This window comes from Perca flavescens, chromosome 17 (assembly GCF_004354835.1).
Source record: "Perca flavescens isolate YP-PL-M2 chromosome 17, PFLA_1.0, whole genome shotgun sequence".
In the NCBI taxonomy this organism is placed as follows: domain Eukaryota; kingdom Metazoa; phylum Chordata; class Actinopteri; order Perciformes; family Percidae; genus Perca; species Perca flavescens.
The window spans coordinates 4,303,318-4,320,973 of NC_041347.1; the positions used below are offsets into that span (position 1 = coordinate 4,303,318).

A 17,656-nucleotide genomic window follows, 5' to 3' on the forward strand; every position below is an offset into this window, starting at 1 on the left:
TGACCCTTCAATATTGAAGCCCACATTATGAAGTAGGTAAGAGCACTACCTTTTAATTGAGTGATCTTTCTTCTTTTTTCATTTGTTTTTCCAGTCGTCTGCAGAATTCCTCCACTTCACTGAAATAGTAAGTGGACAACACAATAACTGATGGGTTATAAAAATATTGGTAACACTTAAAAAAATGCATTCATTACTTAAGGTACATTAATTAAGGTTTTAAGAAGTATTAACATTTACATATTAGTAAATAGTTGATAAAGATTTCATGGCATTGTGTCAAAAATACCTGTGATGATAAAGTGTCCCAGGTATACAATGAACATTAATATTTCATTTACACTGAAGACAGTGAAGACCATAAGGACAGGCTTTTATCATCTTTTGAAGTAATGTGCTGGTTATAATGAATAGTCATAAAGTAATATAATACACCTGGTTGGGCTCACCAAAGATAGCTAAAACGTTACAGTTTTATTAAACAAATACTTTAGGCTAACAGTTAGCAAGCTATCATAAGCTAACGAGGATTGTAACGTTAGGAACTTTAAGACTTCGTTAGTTAACTCACTCACACTTTGGCTAGACAGCTAAAGTTACTTTACTGTCCAATTCAAGACACCAACTGTTTTCACAGTAAGAGTTAAACAAATGAAAATAACGTTATTCACAATCAGTAATGTTACTCACACTCTTCCATTTTTGGTGGAAATGCAATCCTGTCGCGTTATTATGAATCCCACTCGCTTTCTTTGCAAGACCCGCCCTCCAGTTAGGGTCCTAGAATTGCGATCATGAAAATGTGGTCCTGAAAGTGAGAGTACTGCAGCTATATGCTACTCATCTCTCAGCCTGTAGACCTGACAGCTTGCTTGTTTGATGGCCAAATCTCATCTCACACACTGAAAAAACAACAACCTTGGATCAACTTTAACAGTAATCAATCACACAAAATATTTAACATTGACTTTGATTGAATTAAATAATTTAATTTAGTTTAACCTAAAAAGTTTAACACCATGCAACCATTTTTTAAAGGTTGAATCAGACTAATTATTTTTAGGTTGGAATAAACTAATTATTTTAACCAACCAATTATTTATAGATCCGAGTAAATTAATTATTTTAGGTTGTCTCAAATCAAAAAATAACTTTGTCCTTAATTGAAATGTATAGTAAATCAAATTAAAAAAAATTCATTTTAATACATTTTGATCAATGACTACTCAGAACCCTTTCCTTTAGAAGACATTTATATTTATTGTTCAATAAATGGATAACATTGAACATCTGTTTCAAATGTATGAAGATAAACAGTCTGCTTCAGCTGAACACCAGAAACGAGACTATGTCATCAGAAGACAAATCATGGAGCTGTACCCATGGCAAATTTACCGGGACATATATTTGTGTTTAGTTGATCTTTATCATTTGATGTAATGGCTTACACAAAAATACTTTGAGCCCACAAATTTGTTACATAATTCAAATCGTCACTTGATGACATCACATTTGTAGTAATATTGAATTAGGAAGGTTTTTCCTGACAGAACACATTTCACCCTAAAACATCCTAAAATACAATTAAATGATATTATGACAGTGACAAATGTGACAAATGTATATGATGAACAGTCTCTTTCAGCTGAACACCAGAGACAAATCCTGGAACTGCTCCTCAGACAGTGAACAGTGGAACTCCTAAGACACTGACAGAGTTTCTGATTAAGAGCTGTAAGCTCTACAATAATAGCTCAAACAAAACTCTGAGCCCACAAAGTTGGTGACTTTAAGTATCAGTCACTTGATGGAATCACCAGTTAGAAACATTGAAATAGGGACAGGAAACATTATCCAAATTATTTTCTTCAAGGGTTTTAAGATGACTTGTGTGAATCTCTCCAGTTCTCAAGCTCCTGGCCCTCTCCATTGGTCTGAAAATCTAAACTCTTTCGTACAAATCTGTGCATACGCTGCAATTAGTCTCTCCAGTTGTCCAGAACGCTCAGCCTACTTCAGCCTTTGAGGCTGGTAGTCTCCAAACATGGGCAGCCACATTTGTAAATGTGCAGTGAAAATGCAGCCATGTAAGTTCAACCTCTTACAAAAGGATCCAAAGTCTTGAAAGTCACTTCTACACATTTGAGAACACTCAGCCTACTTTGGCCTTTGAGGCAGGTAGCCATCGAACTTGGGTAGACACATTTGTAAATGCTGCAGTGAAAATGCAGCCTTGTAAGTGCAACCTCATATAAAAAGGATCCAAAGTCTTGGCTGTAGAATATAAAATTGAACCACAAATGGAAAATAAAATCAAGCAAGTCTGTGCAATTCAGCTCTGCCTACTCTGTGCTGTACAGCTGGGTGCTCAGTCTATTGACTTTTGGGGTCATCTTTTTTCCATCAAGCTCCATCAGGACCATTTGCACAAATTCAAAGGTGAACTGCAGCCTTTTCGGATATTTTAGGTTGAGTGTGTATATGAGCCCAAAGACCATGGCAAAAGCTGTGGCAACCGAGGGCAACTCGTTCAGGACCTCTGTTCCTTCGATGAAAAATGTAATGTCTTTGGGTGGATGGAGAGGATCCTCTTTCCCAGTGATAATGATCGCCATGGTTTTCTCCTCCAGTTCTTCAGCTTCATTTTCCTGCATAATAAAGAAAAAAAAAAGAAATACGTTATAGTTTCCGAAATCTCCAGATTTCATGTTAGATCATAATGTGCCAAGCTCTTATACACTCTAAACTTTCAAAACTCGCATAAGTGCAAATCAAACAAATGTTTATCTCAAGGGGTGTGACTAGATTAAAAGTGATGAGATTTCTCGTCAGGTTAAAAGCTGTCTCATGAGATTCACGCAATTCACATTTTTTCACACGTGACACAATTTTCTCACACAGTATAACTGATAACGTGCATTCGCAGAGTGAATCAATGACGTGTTTAAATTATGGTGAGTTTTCCAAAAAAACAAATTTGCTGCCACTAGGGTGCGTCTAGATTTCTAGACTACATTGAATTAGCTATCAAAATTCTTTTTTCGCAAAGCTCCCAGGGCGCCAATTTTTGTGAGTTTTCGTATATATATAGGCCGTCAAAAATGTGACCAAGGGCTAAAACCAATTAGGGGGCGCTATAGAGCAACCATACCACTCCCAAGCCTAAATGGGAATTCAGATGAAAGAGTTTAATATTCTGCAGATGGCTGGAAAAGTTTGAGAGTTTTTGTGCATCCTAAAGTCCTCAAACAAGTGTTCGTAAAATTAAGATTTTTTCCCGAAAACCAAGATTTCGAAAATTTTAGAATTTTTAAATTTTTTCTAAAGATAGCACCATGGACTTCAAGATGAGACCTATGTTCCCTCAAAATTTGTTATATTAACTTATTACTTTTGTCGGAATTAAGGCGCACGTTAGGGGGCGCTATGGTAATGCCTGAGCCCAATTACTACAGAACTTTGCAATTTTCACCGGTTGTGACATGTCGCATTCTAAAGCCCTCAAAAACGAAGGACTCTGAAAAATAATAATCTGACCAAAAACAATAGGTTCCTTCGCACTTTGTGCTCGGGCCCTAATAAGCAGAGGATTTATTTTTTGTCTGAAGATTTTTTTGAGTTCAAACCAGCCATTCTTGAACTTGATTGTCTCATTAGCAATGAGATTAGCATCTCATTTCCTGGACATGTCAGAGAACACAGATATGTGGGAGAGATTCAGAATGTGCAGAAAGTTTTGAACATGAGCAGAAAACCTGCTGAAATAGAGGAGCTATTAAAGTTCAGGAGTTTATAACTGTATTAAAATTGATTAATTTATCATTGAGGTGAAAAGGTGCCACAATCACATTTAAAGAGTTACTTCCCCAAAGAAACAAAGAAGAGGCAAGACTAAATCATGCCTGCATGACCCGGCAGGAGTTAATTGACAAAAGTTGATCTACAGGAGAAACCTGAGATATTTGAAAGCAACACAGAATGCCGAGGCCTCGTTCACACTCGCTGCGTGGTGTGAGCGTGGCGTGTCCATTTATATTTTGGCTCACCTGCATGACACGCACATCTCAGGCAAAAACACGTGCATGCTAGAAATAGAATCAACGCCTATTTTTCACGCGACACGCAAGCGTGTTGGAAGTGTTTCCAGGCAAAATAGAATTGGAAAAGATGTTTATGTCATTTTGACACAAATATATATTAATAAATGACATGTTGATGTTTGAAAGTCTCTAGGTTTTGATATGAACGCTTTGATATAACGCTCATGCCACGCAGGCAGTGTGTAGCCAGCCTGAGAGCATTACTGCATTATATTCTGTTATAGTGTAAGGTTTTGAATTACATAAATAAAGACATTTCCACCATACATTGGTGCAGAAAAATTCACCAGAATGCAGGAGATAAAGTGTTTACTGCTCAAAATTCAGTCATAATTCAGCATCAAAGATTTCTTATAAATAGTGTTAAAATCTTGTCTTGTGAGCTGAGTTTCTTGTCACACCCCTATTTATTACATATGGCTAGAAATACCTAGACTATTACCATGTTAGTCTGTAGGTGTTAACTGTGTGAGCAAGTGAGAGAGATGCCCTTACCTGGTATTCTTTGATAAGGTGCTCAACAGGTTCGCCCAGGTAGATCATCAGAGATTTGAGGATGCATTCTTTTCTGATGGTGATGTCCACAGTCTGAGTAAGAACAGTTACTATTAATTAAAATTAAACATTTACAAAAAAAACAACAACTATTCAGCCATGGATCCCACTGATACACAACTTATTCATAGATACCTCATCTAAAACCTGCAAGGTCCTGGTGGTCTTCTCTTTCACAACTCCTCCCTTGCTCCTGATGACCTCCAGCAGTTTGGTGGAGTGCTTGTCCAACGGCGGCAAGAACTTTGTCTCCAAGGGAACTGTTGTGATTCGCATGAACTCGGCATTGATCTAAAAAGTAGAGCATACAGAAAGAAGTTAAGAAGTTTTTAAGATGGTGAACACAAAACGGAATCACCAGCACAGCCTAACCAAATTATCACATAACAAAAACAACAACTCATAATTGAATCAACAGTTAGGTCTAAAAATGTTCAACTGTAAGCTATAAGACATTTGCTCACATGGACTGAACTGGTCTTAGACAAAGTGCCATGCCTGATACTCCACTACAAGCCAACAATTAAGTGAGTAAATGAATGGGTGACTAATGCATCTAAGGTGCTTTGCATCTAAAAACTACCTCTTCCATCTGAAAAAGTGCAGGCCATCTCTTGAAGATGTCTTATGCACAATTTCTTGTCTCCGATATCCAAATGTCTTTGCCATCTTTTCTTTTATTGCTTGTCTGTTTGTTTCTTTGCTGTAATTTTGCCAGCAGGGAAATCTTCTCTTGTTCCAGGCTTTCTGGAGTCTCACCACTTGGCAAGGGTGGAAAATGGTTGACCTCAGCTCTTCTAGGTCTCTTCAAATTCTTTGCTGGGTAGGCCTCCTCTGGAGACTTGGATTTCAAAGAATTCACAGTGAGCTCTGCAGATGTTCCATGTGCCCTAAGTAGAGTCCGGTAGTTGGCCATTTTTACCTTTAGCCTTTGTTTCCATCCATTGCTCTCATTGAAAGACCCTGGTTCTCTCAGGCAGGGGTTCTTCCTTGTCAGTGCCTCAGCAACATCGCTGAAGTCAGCACCTGTAGGGTATGCTTTGTGTGTGTAGACTTTTTCAGCCAGTTTCTCCAGTATGTCTGATAGCATTTTTAAGCAGGGTGTCAGCCTAGATTTGCTTCTTGTGTACTCCTCATTCCCCCTCTGTAGTTGACATTCTGTGTCATAGGAGAAGAGTGGGATTGGGAATACTTTTGGCCACTGCTGTAGTAGTGAAGTATGGTGTATGTGCAGATACTGAGGAGGAGTCTTCACTGTCCTGTCCACCTGAAGGGATGCTACTCATTGTGGCACCAACTGGGTACAAGACAATAGTTGTGGTATCAGGGTCTAATTGGACAACTTTGATAACTGAGAGATCCTTAATTACAGTTGTAGAGGTCAGATTCACAAATATGTTCCCAAAATCAGTGTCCTTGTACTGCAGCCTTATGTGTCCTCCTAATCCACATGCAATCTTGACCTCTTCAATGAGCTCTTCCAGTGAGTTGGGAATCCCATTGCGTAGCTCCATTCTTACACTGTTGTCTTCATTCAAGATGATCAGCAATCGAACAGTTGCAATATCTGCCATGGTGCCCTGAGTAAGAGAGACAGAGGGGAGGCAGAGACGTGATAAGAGGGAATGAGTGACGCAGCTTTACACTTAATAGGGAGGGTATGTTTTCTCCATTTGTGAGTATTGAAAGCTCCATATATAGATTGATTTTGTATGAGTATAACGATTCATGATTTTTCAAATGTTTCCCAATGTGTCGAAAATAGTCTGTCTCAGTAGAAAGTAGATTGTTTTCACAAATGTGGCACTTGAAGAATTGTGAAAAGCTATCTTTCCGTTGTTTAGCAGGATGGGATTTGCTTAGATGGGTCAGTAGAGTGCTCCATGTCCTGCATGTGCATGGGCAATTCTCATAAGTACAGCGGTAAGCACAGCCCCGTCCATAATGCCGATGATTATAGTGTTTCAGAAATTCAGATCTTCTTCAATATGAATTGTCACAGTCTTTACATTTCCACATGCACGGATAACTGAGAAAACATGAGATAGAAAAGATACCTTTAGTTAACTGAGCAGACCACACCTAATTTTTAATTTACATTTAGACAATTTCCCAGATGAGAGAAGATTCTATACTTTCCCCAGCCAACTTAGGAGAATGGCTTAATTATCACAAATGCCCTCATGACATTGTAAATTAGGGTGACCAGACGTCCCGGTTTGACCGGGACAGTCCCGATTTTGAAGTTAATGTCCCGAGTCCCGACAAAAGCCTGTCAGGACGCTAAAATGTCCCGGTTTACACCAGGAGCAGCGTGAGCCGATTTTGCCGTGTCTTCAGCCCCGAATGTTTTGAGTTTAGCCCCGATTGTAAATTTGTCCAGTTTATTTTTCCGAGGCAAATAGAACGGGCAGCTACGTGCGGGGTCCGACCATGCTGTATGTGTTGCTATCACCTAGCAACTGTCTCTCCGTGAGGAAAGCTGTGAAAGCCGGGTGAAGTTTTCGGAGGAATCATAGCCAAATCAGTCTAATACATTGATGCCATCAACACAAAGTTAAGGAGCGCAATACTAATGATTTAGTTTGAAGTTCCTGTGACGTGATGTTTACAGTCTATGGATCAGACTCAGACACACGGAGCTCTGAAACAGACCTGTTTACAGCGCAGCTTCAGGTTATAACGGACATGCTCAGCTGTTGACATGCTGCGGCAGATGTGTTGCGTTTGTGCTCTGTGTATTTCTGCAGTAGATTCGGTTTTCCACCTCCAATGTAGAGCAGTGTACAGCCCTATGGTACAGCCACTTCCCTAGCTAAACTCTTTGTCTCATTCAGACACCCAACCAGGGCTCTGTGTCTGGTAGAAGGTCTATTCTACCTTATTAGCAGAGCAATCACGTAATGCACAGCAGACTAATGGTGCCGGTAGCCGATAGATTATTTTCTGAAATATAGTGACTTTATTCTTGTAATAGCCTATTATAACTTTATTTTTCTCAAAATCATGACATCCAAATCACAGAGAACACAGATACTGTATTTTGAATGTGCACAAAGTTTTGGACATTGCTCAAACACACCTGAAATATTACATTCCAGGGGTTTATTAATACATTAACAACAAAAGAGCAAAACAGGAGGGAGGAGTAGGCCAAATGATGCCTAGGCTACATGTGTGCTGACTCAGATATATTTAGAAAAGTCCATCCAAAGGAGAATAAATAGTTGAAAGCAATACAGAATGCCTGAGAGCCTTACTTCAATATATTCCATTATGTTTTTATATTTGGATTGTAATCTATGTTTGTCTTTACATAAAGATATTTGCAGCATACATTGATTCAGAAAAAGGTAGAAATATGTGCATAAAAATTCACCAGAATGCAGGAAATGAAGTGTTTAATGCTCAAATTTTTCAATAAATAATTTAAAGTCTTTTGGTGTTATTGGAATAAATAACACTTAAAAAAATCTTTTTTAGAATGAGGAGCCTATGATCAAAATAATGAAGTTACTGTCTTTGTCAATGTCTGACCTGGGATGGCACATGTTCATGTTAAAAATAGTGTGCGCGTGCACAAGCACTACGGTCACGCGCAAAGTGTCCCGGTTTCAGCTACCGGAAATCTGGTCACCCTATTGTAAATAGAACTTACCACAAGCCATGATCACTGGCAGGAGCTTCCAAATAAGTTGCACAGCAGGAACACAACTGATTGGTGGCTGCTTCCCTGAAGTTGAAAGAGAAAACATGAGTTTTAGCTGTTAGCCATCAAAGTGTGTTAGCTACTAACATCATGCACAAATTAAGAATACCCAACATTTAACATAAATAGATACATACTTTATTTTATGATTTTAGAAAAGCTGGCATTTTGGTACATTTCTACCACATGTAAATGCTGTTAACAGTGTAGCTAACATTAACACTAAACTAACATTACCAGCTAGAATTAGCTGGGCCTTGTAATATTATGGCTGATAAATACTGAACACAAGATAATTAGGAGTGTAAATAAAAGATCACATATGCTATTAACAGCAGAAGTAACCATCACTCAAGTTTGCAGCTTGAACCTAGGGATTAACTACCACATGTCAAGTGTCAAAAACACAACAAACAAAAAAAGCCTAACTTTGGAGCGTTATTTACCCCCCTTCCTGACAAGCTAGCATGTCATGGTTGGTACTAATTGATGCCATGATACTGATATCTTCACTAGCTTTAAAACAGAGCCTGCAGAGCTCTTAAAGACAGTAATGTCGGCAAATAAACGTTTTCTAGGCTCTTCGCGCCACTATTAACTATTAAAAACACTCAGCAGAGCAAATGCATTTTAATTCACGAACATAACTTTAGCTGTAACGTTAACTAACATACACGTGGTAACTTTAGCTAACATCAGTGCACCCACAAAATGCATTTAGAAATTATAGTTTGCATTTATTAGTTAGCTAGTGAACTGTGATAACATTACTCACTCACAACCAGAGGGCGGCTAACGTAACCTAACTTTAACGTTATAATTTGAATAAAGAATGCTAACGTTAGTGCTATCTTATAATTTACATGCTATCAAGCGTGAGTGCTGAAATTATGGTCAGAGTCAAGGCCAGTCAGGGATACTTGGAAAAAAATGAAAAACGGTAGACAAAGTTTATTGTTTTTACCTTACCATAGTGGTAAGGTAAAAAATGTTGCATGTTGTTCTTCTGTGTCACAGCCTGACTGGAGGGGTCTGTTGGAGCGTACCGTCAAGGCCGCAGCCCATCTATAGACAGTATATAGCCCAACAGATTATTCTGTGATGGACGTTTTTTTTTAAATCCTTTATTTAGATGTAAACAGGTCAGAGAGCGGGATCTCAAACTCAACAATGCGTATTTTCAAATCATGCTTAATCTAATAATATGCTCTGATCAAATAAATAAATTCAGTTTAATGTCCCGCTGCCAATTTATATTGTATCCATATAAAAAAATGTATTCAACCATAAACTAATAATAAATAAAAAAAACTAATAATTGTAAGCTATTTCAACGAGAAAATACACATTAAACGGACAACAGCAATGTTAGACTTTTTTCAGTGCACTTGCATCTTTGATCAATGAATCAAATCTGTGTAAGTTTCTTACACATGCAGCTTATCAGTGTTTCTTCCTTGCAGTCTGATTTCATTATTATCTAAAGATAAGTACTGACATGACTGCAGCTGTCCAGCTGCATGAAATGGTGTCGAAGATGCTAGAATGAATAGCTGTGGTTGCGGGGAGAGGCCCATTGACAATGCCTTTCTACATGGCCCAGAATTTTGTGCTACGCCCCTGCTGACAGGTTTGTGAAAGCATTACACTGAGGATAACTATCCATCGATTTGATGCTTTTGGTAAATGAGATAATAAATTATATATGAGATATTTTTAGTTGATATCCTATAAAGGACAGAGAAAAGGAGAGAAAGGTCAGAAGAAGAAACAGAAAAAGTGCAGTTAGCTATGTTTGAGAAGTCTTCTCCTGCAGATTTTATCATCCCATTTATTCATTACACAGGGAAGGAAAGTGGGCCACATTGCCAGAGCGCTTGGCTGGCAATCTCTCCTGCTCTTGCATCATTTGCTCTTGCTATAAAGTACCGGCTTCTGTGCGCATGTTCCAATGGCTTTTTGTGTCGTCGCTCATTCTCCATTGGCTCTCTCTCCACTCTGCGCTCAGCCTTCACACAAACACCAGACCAGCTCTTCACACAGCTGAGTGCGTGCGCACAACGTGTGTGCGTGTGTGTGTGCATCCAACCAACGCTGCCTGGACCGGACTCAGCTTCCCACGCCGCTCTGAGGAGGAAAAAGATGGAGAAAAAGAGCGAGATCAACGGGCACATGCCCAGCTCGGCGTCCACCGATCGGATCCTGGAGAAAAGCGCGCGGAAGAGCTTCAGAGAGAAGCTGATGGAGTTCCTGGGAAAGAACCTGCTGGTGATCATGACGGTGTCGGGGGTGCTGGTGGGAATCGGGCTCGGGATGATGGTCCGAAAAATGGACCTGACCAAGGCGCAGATGACCTACTTCGCCTTCCCCGGAGAGATGCTCCTCCGGATGCTGAAGATGATCATCTTGCCCCTGGTCGTGTGCAGCCTCGTCTCCGGCGCCGCCAGCCTGGACACTCGCTCCCTGGGCAAGCTGGGGGGCATCGCGGTCGCCTACTTCCTGGTGACCACGCTGATCGCCTCGGGGATCGGGGTGTCCCTGGCCTTCATTATCAAACCCGGCGTGGGCGCCGGAGCCCTGAACACCAACAGCCTGGGGCTGGAGAGCGTCAGCAGCAACAAGGAGACCGCAGACTCCTTCTTAGACCTGGCCAGGTAACGTTTCTGTGGCAACACTGTCATCACTTAAACAGTGTGAAACTTCAAAACACTCATAAAGGGAACTGTTGAATATGAAGCAGATTTGATGTGATATTGCAGCAGGGGAATTGTTGGGAACAAGTGCATGGTGGAAGGAGTTTTCAGATCCTTTACTTCAGTAAAAGTAGGCTACTAATAGGCTACCACACTGTAAAAATACTAGGTTACAGTAAAAGTCCTGCATTAAAAATGTTACTTAAGTAAAAGTATGTAAGTGAACTGAAATGTAGTGAAAGTAGAAAGATGCATGAAAAGAAAAGACTCTAGTTAAGTACAAGCACCTCAGATTATATTTAAGTAAAGTACTTGAGTAAATTTACTTAGTTACATTCCACCGCTGAACATGAGCAACTCGGAGCGTTGGAGCCATCCCAGGCGCACACACGCTCAGAAAGACACGGACTGGTGGGAGCATACATGCAGTGGCGCACAATTTAAAACATCCAACTTATTCAGTGTGACTTTACCGTATGGTTAATGAATGACATTACAGAGGAGGTCAGTGTAACCTGCTGTGATTGACGTTTGTTCAGTTAGGTCAGATTTTCAGCTCTGTGGTCTAGTTCCTGTCAGTGCATCAATGTGTGTAGAGGATTATCATTACCATGGATGTTAACTACGTAAAACAGCCTTGATTTGCTATTCAAAGTAGGGCTGAGTATCGCCAATGATTCTATTCTGATTCACAAGGTCCTGATTTGATGACATTTCAGATTCAATATCAATATATATATATATGATATCAATTAGGTTAGAGAAAGTTACAATACCAGTTTTGCGTGGATATAAAAGAAATTCTCAGAGAATTTATGCAACCCTCAAATATTTTTAAAATTGCACCAGGTTAATGATTACATTAAGATTTGACCCCCAAAAAAGTTTCTTTAAAGTAATTTTTGAAAAGGCATAGAAACATTATAAGATCGATTTTGGGATTTTAATAATCAATATCAGATAATTCAAACAAAGAGATTGAAATTCTGCATGCTAAAAAAGATAGCCCTGGATCACAGCATCAACTTGAGTGCATACAACAGTGTGCCAATAATTTCCATAAAGAAATAAGACAAACAGCCAGTAACTTGAGCTCCCCATTGGTCTATCATCCCTATTAAATGCCATTTTGTTGATGCCATTATTACATACACAACCAAGTTTTAATGTCCAGGAAATATCAGCTACTGGGAACAGTCTATTTAGAAACTCACTCAGGAGGAGTCCTAATAATACGTTCCCACAGTGTCAGGGAAAGCTGACAGCTGTTGGAAGAGTGGAGTGTATTTTGAGTAAGGGAAAAGAGGTGGAGGGACCCCGACAGCACTGTGTAGTACAAACTAAACACTGTCCGCTGCTGTCAGCATTTCTCCCTTATCACAATAGCAGATAGACAGGCTGCTGTTTTTCTCAGTCTTTTACTCTGTTGAGTCAAGTTTTCTATTTGCACTAGTTGCTCAAAACATTTCAGGAAGGATTAAACCAGTACAGGATTGTAAAGATAATTCTGAACTCTTATTCTTCTTGCTGATACATTTGGACTAAAGCTGACAATTAAATTGGATTATTTTCATCCACAGATGTTACAAGTACTCATTGTTTCCCCAGAGATGTATACCAGTCAGGGCATGAAAGTTTGGCAAAACCGTGGATTGTATAGCTTCCTGGACATGATGTTCAAGTCTAATTATTGTCCTAATCAGTTGCTCCTTTTCTCTGTGAGGGATTTATATGATTTCTCTGTCCACACACTTTCATTACATTGACAAACAGGTCTTAGAATCTCCCTTTAAAGGTGCAATATGTAATACTGACAGCTAGCGTTTAAAATAGTTACTGCTGGGACGACCTCTAGCTCACCCAGTAGAGTGTGCGCCCCATGTAGGCTGAGGCTTTGGCAGCGGCCCGGGTTCGAATACAACCTTTGCGTCCCCACTCTCTCTCCACTTTCCTGTCTTCAAGCTATCCTGTTGATTAAAGGCCATCAAAAGCCAAAAAAATAAATATAGTTACTGCAGTCCAAATTCAAAATACTGGAGAGAGTCGTCTTCCCCAGCCCCCTCCTCCCCAGACTCCAAGTTCACAGAGGTTGCCAGGTTGAGAACGCAGCATCCACAACAATGTTGCTAGATGCTTGTCTCACATAGACAGACATTACTTCACAGCACAGCGGAGTAGCTAACGTTAGATGCTGGCTATGTTGACAGTCATAAAAGTACCTGACTGACAGACACACTTTCTTGGCTTAAAATGACGGCAAGAACCGCTAAAAACACCACTAGCTTGCCATCCTCTCCACCCGACTGACCGACACACTTTCTTGGATTAAAATTACTCACAGTTGGTCGGCTACAGCCGCTAAACAGGCTACACGGTTGTTTTGCCAAAGTTAAATTGCATGTTTCCTAATGAGGAAGTCAAACTTGCGGTTTCTGTCATAGGTCTGACAAGGTGGTTGTAAACAGCCATGGCCCGCTTGCCTGGTCCTCCGGTAGCGTTAGCCATTATCATGTTAGCATGGCAGCGTTAGCTAGGACCATTCGGAATCACTTCACTGGCTGTGTCTCAATTTATTTTGCGTGTAACAAAAAGTGTAGCATTGTTGTCAGAAAAGATAGTATTTCAACTTAGCATGTTTCCTTAATATCTGATGACACATTGTGGTCATTTTTTGATTTAATACAGTAAATATATTACATATAGGACCTTTAAATTTATATGTGAAGTGGAAAAAATCCTCCAAAAATCTAGTGGGGCAGGTTTTACAGGATGGTCTCTAAACATTATTCCAAGCCATTCTCTTAAACCTGTTGATGAACTGAACATGTATTTTTACTTGGGCTGGGCAACGATTAAAAGTTTTAATCGTGAGTAATCGCATGATTTCCCTTTTGCATTGTTATACGCAAAATCCAATAATGAATTCAAAAGTAGTGTATAGTGCAATTTTATTTTAAATGTTCTGCCATATGAACGAAAGTGCCATAACATTTGTTCTGCAAACACTTAACGTCAGCATTTTGTTTATACAGTAGCAGTTAAATAAAATATTTAGTGTAAATCTCAACTTAAACAATGTAATCAAAGCAAATATGAAATTAAAGCTTATTGCCACTGCCAGGGCATTAATGTTATCCTGTTTGTTATATATAAAATAAAACTGCCCACAAAATCCTGAGCCACAATCATAACATTAAAACAGGCAATTTCTGAGATAACAGATTTTTTTTATCAGGGAGTAGCATAACCAGTCTATGTTCAGTACCAACACTAATGGGCCTGCATTGTAGCTATCCACTTCGCTATGGCATTTGTTAGCTTCTCTTGCTTTTGTTTATCTATACTTCTCCCACGCCTCGCGCCACTGTTTGTTTTGTTGAATGATTGGCGGTGTATATTGCATTTAGGTGATATTTCAGACTGTAAGTATGTGATTAGAAAATTCAACCTTGCAGTGGTTACAAATAACTTTGGTTGTGTCGATTGCACCGTCTGGAAGAACTTTAAAATGAAAATGGCCATGCAAAAGTTCTGTACCCTTCTCCATGTTTGTTGGTTTGTTTATCCACCAGTTCTTTTCTTTTCCGGTTCCTGTAAGCGCGGCAGCAGTCAGCACAGACTTTTACAAAAAAAAAAAAAAAAATGATCAACAGACTTTTACAATAATAAAAGTAATAATAAAAACGGCATTAATGCGTGATAAAATAATCGTCGGCGTTAATTAATTAATGAGTTAACGCGTTAACTTGCCCAGCCCTAATTTTTACTTATTCAAACTCTGAAATAAAAGATCCACACTCTTGAATAAATTCAAACAAGACATACATACATCATACATACTGTACATAATTTGTAAAGAAGTACATAACATGTATTTTCTGCATTTTCTGCTTTCGGTCTGTTTTGCTGCACGGATATGATGTAGCAGTCAGCGGTACTGTATAAACTAAATTCTTGATAAAAGAATACATTTTAAAAACAAAACAAATCACAATGAATACTATTTTTTTAACCCAAGCCACCATCTTTTTCTAAACTTCACTAAGGAGTTTTGTTACCTAAAACTAACCAAACTGTAACCGTTTCACAACATTAACGAGGTGTTAAAAGCTGTGACTCTTACGTTTAGGTATGAGGACTGAAAACGCTCCTGTGGGTCATATTCCTGTCAGGGTATGGGGTAGAGCCACTGCAAAATAGTTGTGCTAGAGAAAACTTGGACAGATAGTCTAGCTAGCTGTCTGGATTTACCGTGCAGAGATCTGAGGAGCAGTTAACAATAGTCCTCAGAAATCCACCGAATTTAAAATTCCAAGACAAAGAAAGTGGGAGGAAACAGAAAATACATGCATCCGGCGGAATTTCCTGCAGCACCGGAGCAATCCCGGAAGTGGAACGCAAAGGATTTAGATTACTTTAGAGGGTATAGAAACAAGCCACCTATATGGTCGTATGGTTTAAAGGACTTGTAGGTTTTCTTCCTTTTATTTCTTGTATTTACTTTGTATTTCGTATGGAATTGTGAATGTTGTTGTAAATCTGAACTTTTAAAAACATCAGAGAAAACCTGTAAACTGTTTTTAATTAGTGTTGACTCAGAATGTAAAGATCCACCAGAATGTCAGATACAGTCCTGACCACATTAGCTAAATAACCCGCTTCTGCTGCCTTGAATTAAAAAGTGTGTGAATGACGTTTGGCTTCAATTAATTAGGAAATCAAGTTGTTATGTAACAGCTTTAAACTCAGTCCACAGAGAAGAGGCAGTGGGTCTCCGGGGTGGGGGTGGGTTGGCTCTGTGGGAAAAGCATGCCAGCTCTCAGCTCTGGGTTCCCAGGGTAAATCTAGATCTTGCCTCGCTCAGGTGACAGCAGGAAACCTAACCGCCTTTATGGAAAGAAAAAGAGTATGAAACCTTGTGTGGGTGCAAGAATACACCCTAACAATTACATTTCCTAGCAGCATTAGGACACAAAGAAATGACTAAGTGATGATATGATGGCTACCTGCCATTGTGCCTGGTGGAGCTGACATATTTTAACAGCTGAAGCAGCATTTGGCTTGGACTGAAGCACAGTTGACTGGGATCATGAGGTTATGAACTGAATTGCTTGGCTATGGTCTGGCCATGGGAATGGATGGGAGCAAAGTCTGTATTTCTTTGCACAATACAGTTTGGCCACTGAGGACAAAGTTACAACAAACACACGTATGCAGGCTCCCAGTAATCCCTGTATGCTTATTTAACAGTAGTGAAAATAAACTCAGCATGGTCCCTGTGCAGAAAGACTTTCAAGGGAAAAGTTGTCATAGATTTAGAAATGATAAACTTCAAAATGCTTAAAAATAATTGTATTTTTATATATATAAAAAAAAAAGTAGTCCAGCCTTCATGAATATGGGGTTCCATTTGTGTCAACAATATCCAGATGTATTTTTTCTTTCAGGTTGTCACTGCTATTTGTTTAGGTCCACCACTTTGGTCCAAACTGAAGTATCTTAACAACTCTTTGATCTAGGGCTTCACGATATGGAGAAAATCTGATTATTCTTGACTAAATACCTCTATGTCGATATTTGCGACGATATTGTAGGGTTGACAATTGGTATTTATTTATTGGTAAAATATTTTACCAATGACATTTTAGATAAATAATCCTCAATAATGTGGATACAATGACTTAGTGGGTAAAGGCAAATAATATAACAGCTAGAACAGTCTGGTTCAGAATATCATATCACTTTACTGTAATGCAGCCAACCAGGAAAGGACAACACTTATGCCATATTATGAATCTAAGACGTTATATAGTCCAATATATTGATATAATATTCATATGTTGCCCAGCCCTAATTTGATGTATTGCAATGTTTGTACAGACATTCATGTTTCCCGGAGGATTACACCAACTGAATTTGGTCATCTCTTGACTTTTTTATCTAGCTCCACCATGAGGTTGACATTTGGGGTTTTTAGTCAAATGCCTCAACAACTATAGTGCTAATTAGAAAATGTTAGCAAACACGTTAGCTGACACGCTCATCTAAAATGGTAGCACTGTGAACATTAAACCTGCTAAACATCAGCATATTAGCATTGATATTGTGAACATGCATTTATTACTTTATTTATTACATTTTATGTGGAATAATCTTAAAGCATTAAGTCGACTGGATGCTTTCCAGTTGAAATGCTGCAAACTTCCTGATTGGAAGGATTTCATTCATGCTTTAGTGAAGGGAGCCAGTTCATTGGTGATGCCTTTACTGCTCTGACCAAATGTTGCACACTAGATAATATTAGATTACCCCTTATAATATGTTGCCATGGGAGGGAAAATGTTTGCAGGAGAAACTATCTTGCCACAAAAAACAACACATTTTTGATTTCCTCGTGTTTGTGGAGACCTTGATTCTGTTACGTTCAAAGTGTAGGTATTCTTTTATATTTTGAAATGAAAAAAGGTTCCCCTAAGGTGCCCGTATAAATTGTACATCTTTTCACACCGGTTTTCTAATATTACTTTTTATGCCACCCATACTAGCGTTATTTTATCTATTTATTGCAAAGTTGTGGATTTGCGCTATGCATCCCTATG

General features: G+C 39.0%; 1 protein-coding gene across 1 annotated transcript in view; it reads left to right on the forward strand.

The window, feature by feature from the left end:
• The first annotated feature begins 10,373 nt into the window (after window positions 1–10,373).
• slc1a4 (solute carrier family 1 member 4) overlaps window positions 10,374–17,656 on the forward strand; it is a 42,057-nt gene continuing 34,774 nt past the window's right edge. The window contains exon 1 of the mRNA XM_028603605.1: window positions 10,374–11,018. Coding sequence (XP_028459406.1) covers window positions 10,507–11,018 — 512 coding nt within the window. The 5' untranslated portion in view covers window positions 10,374–10,506. The remainder of the gene's footprint in view (window positions 11,019–17,656) is intronic.